The 11,462-nt window shown below is 35.2% G+C and overlaps 1 protein-coding gene across 1 annotated transcript; it reads right to left on the bottom strand.

Annotated features, from left to right (window-relative positions):
* Positions 1–4,393: 4,393 nt before the first annotated feature.
* Positions 4,394–10,023, bottom strand: LOC144574856 (Class II aminoacyl-tRNA and biotin synthetases superfamily protein). The gene is made up of 11 exons (XM_078324937.1): positions 9,739–10,023; positions 8,978–9,077; positions 8,349–8,858; positions 7,929–8,194; positions 6,633–7,148; positions 6,140–6,250; positions 5,964–6,017; positions 5,234–5,313; positions 5,033–5,148; positions 4,814–4,928; positions 4,394–4,722 (listed from the first exon to the last, which is right to left on the bottom strand). The coding sequence occupies exons 1-11, from the start codon at positions 9,895–9,897 to the stop codon at positions 4,596–4,598; spliced, it is 2,154 nt and encodes a 717-aa protein (XP_078181063.1). The 5' UTR covers positions 9,898–10,023; the 3' UTR covers positions 4,394–4,595.
* Positions 10,024–11,462: the final 1,439 nt, after the last annotated feature.

The following is an 11,462-nucleotide window of genomic DNA, read 5'->3' as shown; positions in this document are numbered from 1 at the left end:
TATTGATGATCTATGAGGAATTTTACGAATCTAAAACTACAAACATCTTCTACATAATTTTCTCTTTCAAATGAGATCCATGATGACATACTTTCGGACTCGTCATCACACAAGTATTTATAACTCGTCATGAAAGTATTTATTCCTATACTTGAAAATATTTTTTACATATGACACTGACTGACATATGAAGTATTAATATTAAGTATTATAAGTATTTATAACTATACACTAGAGTATTTATACCTATATAAAAATACTTCAATAATCACCTCGTGTATGTTTATCGTGATAAATAATTTTTTTGTATGAATAAATAATTAGCGGGAACCATAGTACAACCTTTAAATAATTATCACCTTCCTTATTTAACGTGGACCTTCTAATTTTAGAAGTGTTTAAATACTTAGTGGGGACCATAATACAAACTTTCTAAATTATAGTTGTGGGATAGAGGGGGGTAGAAATGTGGGGATAAATATAATTATTTTTACTTTTGTTATAATATCCAAATTAAGAATTTTAATTATATCTGATTAATATATCCGATCCGTTTTCGTATCCGATTAATATCCGATCGGTATTCGTACTCAAATAATATCCGATTCGTATTTGTATCTGAAAAATAAAAACGGATACATTATCACTATCTGATCTATATTCGATCCGTTCTTAACCCTAATCCGGTATCATATCAACAGGAACAAAAAATATTTACACTCAATAACAAAAGATGAATTTTGGTTAACAATTTTATTGATCGATCTAAGTACGTGTTCTTTTAAGATAAATATGGTGAGCAAATTTTGGTTAACAATTAGCTCTTTAAATACCGGAAAAGAATTATTGATTCGACTTAATATAAGTCAGGTCACATGATATGAATCATACGTGTATGCACTGTACGGGAGCTGCAGCTGTTCTGCCCAATCTAAGCAGTACAACTTAATTTAGTTAGATACGAAAATTTGAATAGTTCTCATGAATTATCTAAATATTACTCAAAATTTTCTTCTATTATACCTTTATATGTTTTCTTTCATTTCTTATTAGCTACTACATGTACCGAGGCATCTTAATATCATTGAACTCACAAAAAATAACTAAGGTACATGACATGTATATTTCATAATGAGCCCAGGAATCTAAACAACATAATAATCTAGAAATTTTAAATACATTGGTCAGTAATTTTTTCTTAACAATTTACTAATGTAAAACAAGTTTGAATCCATTTGCTGTTTGCTCTCCATTTGTCACATGAAATGACATCTCTATTCTTGTTATTCTCATGTATGAAAGCGGACAACAATTCATAACAGTTACTTCATAATAGTTAGTCCATCTCTATGCTATTTGTCTAACCAAAATTCATCTCTATGTTTTTTTTTATCCTTCTGTCGTACACATCATAATAGTTACGATCCATACAAACATCCTCATTCTTTAGATCTAACAAGACCCTCTGCGTGTGCTAAATATCATTTAACTCACACAATAACCAAGGTATATGGCTTGCACATTTCAATATGATCTTAAAATAAATCTAAATAATTAATCCATCTAGAAATCCTAAACACATCAATCAATATACGTCGACCATTCTACTAATTGAAATTAAGTTTAATATAAAATGGTGCATGAAAAAAACACATTCATGCAGATAGTGAGATGCCTATCAATTAACTTACCATACTTTAGTCCTTCCTATGATACGAGATTTCATTGCCGATTCTATAACAGAAGCTGAGTATATTGCTACTTCGAAAGCAACAAAAGAAGCTGTTTGGATAAGGAAGTTTATTTCTGAACTTGGTGTGATTAAAATTATTGAAAATCTAGTCTCTATTGTGACAATAATGGAGCAATCACACAGGCTAAGGAGCCAAGATCACACCAAAAGTCCAAACACATACTTCAACGTTTTCACCTTATTCGAGAAATTGTGAATAGAGGTGATGCAAAAATATGAAAGATAGGAACATATGCAAATATGATAGATCCGTTGACTAAAATCTTCCGCAAGTGAAGCATGATATGCATACTATAGCTATAGGTATTAGATACATGAGTGATTGGCTCTAGTGATTGTTATTGAAATGCTACAGAGATTGATTGTTTAGATATTTGTTTGTATATTTATGTTTTATGAATAATATGTTGTAATATTCCTTGAATAAATTATTGCTTATTATTTATCATCAATTTGATGAATTGGATCATAAAACTTTATATCCGACGGAACACTAATAATTGTATAGACTAGTATGTGGATTGATTGTAGATGATCATGTTTTACGGTTCATCGATATGAGATATCTAATGCAATCACATGGATACATGTTTTTGGTAAACATGGTATTAGACAAACTCGCTATAAAATACTGTATGGATTTTTATGTGTTATCAGTTTATTTTATATAATATTTTTGTTGAATCATTTGACCTAAGATCACCATTGATTCCTTCAATGAATATTGTATACTTCGATGCTATCAAATGTTAGCTCCAACCAGGTAACTATAAATGTAGTAATTGAGTATACTATGAATCATGTGGAGAAATGTGAATGATCAAGATGAAATTTACCCCTCTCATTTAATGAGAGTATGATGTCTTTGGATCTCTCTAGAAAGATAGATTGAAAAATGCATGACTGTACTATATGGTTGATAATCAATCATATGAAAGTCAATCTAATTTTGGTATGAGAAATCAAAGATTGTATTATACAAAGTTGACACATATCCTTCTTTGAGTACAATTAAGATGTCAAGTGATAAAGGGATTAATATAAGTAATTGTGAGGTTATTGTTGGATATTGATATTTATACAATTTGGGTAGTCATAATGTTCTGCTAGGGGCCTCTTATGATTTGTGTGTTGAAAAGGATTTTCAGCTTACTGTCAATATTGCATAAATATATTGGGACACAACAAGAACAAGGTTGAAAACCAAATTAAAATCCATATATTAATTTATGGCAAATGTATTAGATACATAATATATTTGGCTTTAGTACAAGTGGGAGACTGTAAGAAATGTCCTACATGCCAAATGATTTGGACCAAATTAATAGATTAAATATGTGTTTATTCTTATTGGGTTGTTTCAGTAATGGGCTCGAATTTTTGCCCTAATATGTTCCATCAAGATAAGATCTTTTTAAAAGGCTCAAACGAATTGGCGCCAATGAACATGCTCAAATGAACTGATGCATACTGTTATAAATATGTAACAACATTTCAGCTTTCGGTTAGCCATTCTGTTCGCTTTATTTCATAAAAACGAGAGAGAAAAATGAGAAAAGAAGGGTTTGTCAGTTCGGTACTAGCATACCGACTTACATTGGTTTGTCAACCTGTTCGTGTAGATACTAATAGAGATGCAAATGTTGTCGATGGTGCATATATCTGACACGAAGAAGGAAGAGAAGAGACTAATTGCTCATACGACTAGACAAAGATATCCACTGCGCGTCTAGTGATAAACTCTATTTATTTTGGAATTAGTTTTATACTTAGATTTTGATTTCGGGTAGTGAACAAACTTTGAACTGAATTGAATTGTTGCACATATAACCTACCCAAATCCCCTACAAGGAATGTACCCCTTTATCAATATTTTTTTTTTCTTTATTCTATTAATAACAAGTTGCAGTAACATATTATGAGCATTTTAGCACATGGGGAAATTGTTACTACTACAAAAAATGTTTCACATCATTGTCAGAAGTTAAAATTTTGAACACCTAACATATACTATTGTAAAGTTATCAGAATCAGTTAAATAATCTGAGAGTTTGGTTTTGATTTTACAGGGATGCTACGTATGTTTGACCAAGGAGAGGTATGAGTTGAGGCAGTTGTTATGCTCCCTCGTGTCACCAAAGTTGTGTTGACAGGTGGCTCAAGATAGGGAACAACAGTATACCAGTGGGCATTGGACCGAAATCCGTTCGATCCACGTCAAGACTCGTGCAGGCGAATTTAAATTTGTACTCTCGACACACAATGAATCAAAACTGTTTGCACACATCTCAATGTAAATGAAACAGCTTAGACCGGGCATTGAACGGTCTGATTCCCACTGTAACCCCTCTCCCCTCAGTATCATCTCTTCTTGTCCCCCTTTGCAAACAAGAGCCAAGTAAAATATACATATTATCACTTTCCACAGTTGTACAGCATCCCTAAACTCTAAACACTTGACAATAGATTTTGCCAAAAGCTATTACATTGGCTATATTGAATATTCTCTCTTCTTTCTATTCTTTCTATTCTTTCAACCAGAAATTAGTTACCATGTCTAATCAGAGTAACTAATCTTATATGCATTTGTTTCTGTATCACTGAAGTGAAATGCTGGTACTGATATGACAGCAAGGGTGAAACAGATGCTGATTAATTAAAAATCCATAAAATAACAGAATCAGATAAGGTTAGATAACTTTACACATACATCAGAAACCCCTAATTCTCGAGAAAACAAAAATAACATAGCAACAAAAATGACAGCTGTACTTATTAGAACGGAAAACAGAAACACAAAGGAGAAAAATAATGTCGATATCAAATAAAACACTCAAAATTATTACGGGACAAGCCTCTGGGGGTCACGAGGGAAGAGAGAAGTTTTGCGGATGTTGTTGAGGCCGCAAAACAGCATGACAACTCTCTCCAACCCCACTCCAAACCCACCATGTGGTGGTGCACCGTACCTACACAAGTATAACCAGAATACAAATAAGCTCCAAAAATACACCATTGAATACATCGGGGAAATCTGGAGATTGTAAGATACTGCTGTACCTGAAAGAGTCGATATAGGTAGAAATCGTCTTGACATCAATACCACATTCCTCTGCACGCTTTGTCAGTAACTCTGGCAGGTGTACCCTTTGCGCTCCAGATATGATCTCCTCACCTATCATTAGCATTTTAAAAGATTATTAAACTGCAAAAAATAAAAAGTAAAAACTCAAGACCTGTTAAAGATGATAAAATAAATGGAGAAGGAATGAGTGTTACCTCGAACAAAGACATCAAAAGAGTTACTATAAGCAGGGTTATCATAACAGGGCATGGTGTAGAAGGGCCGCACTCCCAGTGGATACCGCGTCAGTATATAGAAGTCTGTATTGTACCTGTTTATAGCTAGCAATGTCAAATGCTTGCAATGATATAATCGATTAATTGTTACATTAAGTAGAGGAGAAAAAGAGAACTAACTTCTCACTAACAAGCTTCCCCAATTTCTTCTCAGACTCGGTGTTAAGGTCTGCCATTGGTTCCAATTCTGTCCCTGCTTCCTGCTTATGTACCAATGTATCATTAATTATAACTGGGGGGAACTTCATGTATGCCCCTCAAAAACCTTGAAATCACGTATTCCCCCTCTAAAATTCATAATATCATAATTACCGTTCTAAATTTTAAATCATTTTATTGATGTTTCTATTAAAACTCATTTTATAATTATAAAATACCCATTTTACCCTTTATTAAAAAACAAAACTATATAGTTTGTATAAGAAAAATAGTTGCCTTCTAATTGATCTGTTTTCAAGGATGAATTGTTCATTTCACTACTTGAGATGCATATTCAGTGGCATTTAGGCGTATGCTTGTGTGTGCGTCACGAGTAAGAAAATGAATCATTTGCTCTCAAAATTGATCAATTAGAAGACTAAGTATTTTTCTTAAACAGGTTACATATCTCCATAGTTGTCACACATCTAACTAATAAAGCTTTTGCTATAATTTAATCCCTGAGATGTGTTCAGCAATCATATAAAATTCCCATGGATACAGCAAATAAAGAAAGAAAATACTTATCTATTTTATGTTTAAAACCACACAGCAAGACAGTAAATAACAAAGCATCATTTAGTCATAAGCTAGTAACAATTAATCCATCTAATGGAGCAGATATGAAGTATAAATGAAAAATCTAATGCACCTTGAGCATTTGAATACCCTCCTCATAAGTCAGCCGAAGCGTCTTAGGCAAGTACTGCAATCAAAATAAGTTTAAAAACCATAAGAAAAGGCATCCCTAAGAGAAAATATTACAAGCAATGCCTATTCTTTATCACTAAAAGCAAACTCCAAAGCAAAGAGATGCTAGTCATTTACCTTAAGAGGTTGAAACGGGTACTGACGATTGATTGTCTCAAGCTCTTTACTGCAGTTCTTGTTTAAGTGGTCAAACATTGCTACAAACAATCTATCCACTATGTCACAAACCTGCATTGCATCAATTAAATTAATAAATTCAAATCAAAGAAAGATAAAATGAGCATTTTATAAAAAAAAAGAAATTGGATACCTACATCAGTAGTAACATACAATGAGCATTTTAGAACGTGGGGAAATTGTTACTATTATAAAAGAAAAGTTTCACATCATTGTCAGGAGTTGAAAATTTGAACACCTAACAAATACTATTGCCTGGTTAACAAATCAGTGAAATAATCTGAGTGTTTAGTTTGGGTCTTGAATTTAAAGGAACAAAAAAAATAACATTGCCACAAACAATCTATCCACTGTCACAAACCTGCATTGCATCAATTAAATCAACAAATTATAATAAATGAAAGACAAAAATTGTAGTGATCACTGTTAGTACCTCAAAATAGTGTTCTTTAATCTCCATCTCAACATCAAGACCTACAAACTCGCATAGATGCCGGTGAGTGTATGAATCCTCCGCTCTGAACACGGACCCCACTTCAAAAACACGGTCAAATCCACCACAAACTGCCATCTGTTTGTAAAGCTGAGGCGATTGCGCCAAGCAAGCTGGTTGCCCTTTGTAGTCAAGTTTAAACACTGCCGCACCGCCTTCACTAGAACCGGGAGTAAGCTTGGGGCTGTGAATCCCGACAAAATTCTCTGACAGTAAAAACAGCCTGAACACATTCTCGACCTGGCATTGGATGCGAAAGGTTGCCTGGTTAGCTGGGGTGCGTAAATCGAGAACCCGGTAGTTGAGTCGGGTGTCCTGGCCCACACGCACCAGTTGCTCCCCTTTCTCCTCGGCCTTTTTGAAGTCGGTCTCGCTTCGTGATGCGTCTTCTATGTTTATGGGGAGGTTCGGTATTGCTCTGTTGATGCAATATAGCTTCCTCACCTGGATCTCAACCTATAATTTCAATATAAGCAGATCAGGATATTAGAGGAGAAAAGTGAGGCTCTATATAATGCGCAGAGAGAGATAGAGAGAGAGAGAGAGAGAGAGAGAGAGAGAGAGATTTGATTAAGAAGGATGCAACCAAAGAGGCTGATGGAGTGTATTGTTGAAGACACAAATCTTTGGTTAAAATGGGTGTAGGGGTGCAAGCATCCACGTACTGGGGATTGCTGCAAATAGTTTCTAATTTTTTTTTTCCATTTACTATTTCTGTTGTATTTGTTCATTTGTACCTCAGGTTGTTTGTATTTGCATATCGGTAGATGTGGGGGTGCTATGGTTAAGCACAGAGATGTTTTGATCTAATGTGCCAGGTAGTGGTTTTTAGGATGTGAGGTGCTAGTGACAGTAGGTAGGTGTGATGTTTTGTAAGACTAATTTTGTTTTGATATCAATCTTTGCAGCCACTGCCAAGATTTTCACAAAAGAAAAAAACAGAGATTTGATTAAATGTTTGACAAATTTTCAAAATTAGATAGATTTAATAATTAAATAAGAACAAGGTATAAGATTTAAAAAAAAATGATTAAAAGTTTGACAAATTTAAAAAAAAAATGATTAATAATTTGACAAATTTTAAAAATTAGATATAATTAATAATTAAAAAAGAACAAGGTAGCCTCTTTCAAGGTTATAAAAAGAGAGAGAGAGAGAGAGTATCACCACAAAAACTTGACAGTGGCTGTCAAGGTTTTAAAGAGAGCGTTTCAAAAGACAAAAAGAAGAGAGTACCTGTTGGGTGGTGCCTTTGATGGGCTCGTTGGGGACAGAGATGACACCCTCAACATCGACAATAGACTCCTTGCTGAGTGAGGTGGCAAAGCGCACCATTTGGGGACTGACGAGATCCTTACTGACGACTAGTACACACTGTACCGTGCTCATGCTCTGCCGTATTACCAGAAACGCCATTTTCTTGCTCACTGGCCGTATAACCTGTGCTGCTCCTCTGATCAGCACGCTCTTGTCCTTCATCTCAGCACACAGCTCCCCCACACCTTTATCATTTTAGTTTTGAATATATTATAACAGGAATTGAAGAAGAAGAAGAAGAAGATGAAAAATCATACAAGCAATGAAATAAAAGAAGGTATGGCAGTCAGATTTTTTAAAACTGTAAAATTTTGGTTTGACTATTTTAATTTGGTTCACCTGTCCAGGTACGACCACTGATGAATTTAGACTGGATGTCTTCTACAGGTATATCGCCGTAATTTGACGACAGAGGATCAGCCTCGTTAGATTCAGACCCTCCTGCTAAAGCAGCGGTTGCTCTTGCCTGTTGCTGCCGCTGTGCTGCCTTCTCCGCTTTCTCAGCCTTTTTCGCGTCCTTCTTTGCTTTGCTTTTGCTTATGCTGCCTCCTTCGCTTTCTCCTTCGCCTCCCTTTTTGACAGAACCTTCTGCTGTGGAGGTTAACCCAAGGGAAGCATCAATTTGGGCGGCGATATCATTGGGATTTCCAGGTGTGTATGGGACGAGTGACTCCAGATCCATCGACTCTATGGTTTGGGCTAGTAGGTGGGGCCCACGGGCAAAGAAGAGATGCTTTCTATTTGCCAGCTCCTCTGCCAGCTCAGCTTGATGGTTGTCCATCAGATCTTCGTTCACAACAACAACTAGGGGTTTATTCAATCGCAACGTCTCAAATATGCTCCCAGATCCTGTCACCAACAACCAACAGCACTTCAATATCTATATCTTAAGTCAAATTTATACACGGGCTAAGTCATTTTATTCAATCAATTCAAATTTAACACCTTGAACAAGTGTAACAGCTTACCAGCATGGCTTATAACAAGAGAAGTGGCTTTCAAATGATCAGCAATGCTAGGTGAAAATGTGAAATAATCAACCTCCAGGCACCCCTCCTGTCCCGATACCTGAATTAAATTTTCTCATTATTTCTCAAATAAGTGAAAAGACATCATTACTTGTTCAACTAAAGATTAAATCGGACAGTTAGGGAGACTAAACAATATGAAAAAGAATAACTGTCATTGACAAAAACAACTAATGCCGACCCATTGTAAATTATTTTCGTGATGAAACTTTCCTCAAGGCAAGAAACTGGTTAAGACTCTAATTAATTTACAAGCCCAAATCAATTATTCAGTACTGTAATAAACCGGTCAGAATTGAACTGAAGTCTAAACTCTAATTGACCAATTAATAAACCGACTTGACTGAACCTATAGTAAACTTGAACTACATAACAGGACCACACAATTATTTTGTAATTGCATCCAAGGCCCCACTTTCATCCAACAAATAGTGAACATTTTTCACAATTTCTCACTTTAAAAACTTCAGAAGAAATGGCTTGAACAATACGATACCAATGAAACAAAATGATCTACTATGGTGAAATAATGCTCTGCTGGGCTCTAATTTTAGCTAGTTCCACACTATATCTTTGTGGTTACCATACAGATGAATGAAAGCAACATTTTACAGTTATTTCAGATAAATAACAAAAGTAAAAAAATGGAATTCAGCAGATTTGTGAGAGCAAATGAATTGCCACCACAGAGAGAGAGAGACCTTGGAGGGGAGGTAGGTGCCGCGACCGATCTGGATTTGGAGATGCGTGAAACCTCGGCGAAAGAGCGCTTCTTTGACTGTTGCCGAATCCACAGCTTCCACCAGCTTGTCAAAGCTCGTTGTCCCCACCGTCACAAACACTCCTTTTCTCTCTCCCATCTCTGTCCCTCTCTCTCTCTCCCTTGGTGTTCTCCCTTTAGAGCGCCTGGCGATTACTTTCAGTTGCGGGTTGCGACTTGCGACTTGCGACTTGCGATTGGCACGGTGTCTGGGAATAAGAGGCGATGAGATATGGGCTATTGGGCTTTAGGCCAGCGCAAGGGTTTGGAGGGGTTTAGACAGTCTCAAATGGTTAGAGGCTGAGCAGAGAGGCGACGGCGGAGAAGCGAAGGGAGAAAGAGAGAGATCGGACTCCATTAGAGTTGATATCGAGAGGGTCTGGCTGCTAATTCGATCTGTTCAAAACCGGGCTGCTCGAAACTGTCCAAATGGGCTTCTCAAGGGGCTTCCGAATTCATATCACCTGAACTGCTCATACTAAAATGGGCTACGATTACGAAGAGGTGCCCAGTGGCAGTGGATCAAGGGGCTTCCGAATTCATATCACCTGAATTAACATAAATTTTGAGTTCAGATGTGAACAGTCCGATCTGCTTTGGCACGATTATTAAAGAGGCTTTGTACATCTTATCTAGAACTGGATTGATCCGAATTTTGATTAGACAATCCGGATCTAAACTCAAATATTTTATTGCTTTTAGTAATTTTAGAATTAAAGATATGACAAAAATTAATTAAAAATAAATATTTAATGTCGGTGTGAATAAATTTATACACATATAACTTGAATAATAAGTCTAGTATCGGTTATGATAGGCATCATCTCACTTTGAAGATGCTTGTCTTGTTTCCTCTCAAGAGAAACAAAACAAAAATTGTAATTAATGGGTCGTGTATTTATATATAACTTGGAACGAGGCAAGTAAGAAAGTTAGATTTTAAGCACCGAATTAGTACTAAAATATTTAATTTTTCTCGCAATTTATTTAATGCAATGCACTGATTATGCTTAACATGCAACAAGTATGTCAATTAAAATTTGGTAAAATCTCTATGCTCTCTTAATTAAGGTTCACTTTGCGTATATATATTTTTTAAAATGATGGTTCTGTTTTTGAACTTATCTAATGATTTCAATATTTAGTGTATTCTTTGTAAAATACAGTTACCGAGAGATTATATGTTCCAAATTCAGCACCTATTAAGGGTTAATGAAATGGATGAGCTTGACCTCTTTCTTAAAATTTAAATTTTGTATGAATACTAAATTAACATTTGATAATGCTGTAACGCAACTACGCAAGTTGCTCATCCAGCATGGAGCAAGTTGAAATAATTATTGATTTTAGTTTTAACATATGAGAAGGGATCGGATGACACCCTTTTTTGGTGACATCGAATAACATCATGCATTTTCAAAGTCTAAACAGTCGATCCAAACCGTTCAACATAATGAATATGTTAAAATGTGCTTGCAGATCAAATTTTATATTTTTTGGAATTTTTTTTACTATTTATTAAGTATTTAACAAAATCGCTATATTCAGTCCGTTAAATTTTTGTACCAATCTTAATAAATAGTAAAAAAATTCAGAAAAATGCAACATTTAATCTGCAAGCACATTTTAACATATCCATCAAGTTGAACGGTTTGGATCGATTGT

The sequence above is a fragment of the Carex rostrata genome, chromosome 23 (assembly GCF_964058835.1).
Source record: "Carex rostrata chromosome 23, lpCarRost1.2, whole genome shotgun sequence".
NCBI lineage: Eukaryota > Viridiplantae > Streptophyta > Magnoliopsida > Poales > Cyperaceae > Carex > Carex rostrata.
Note: the sequence above shows the minus strand (reverse complement) of the source record. Positions and strands in the feature narration are given on the sequence as shown.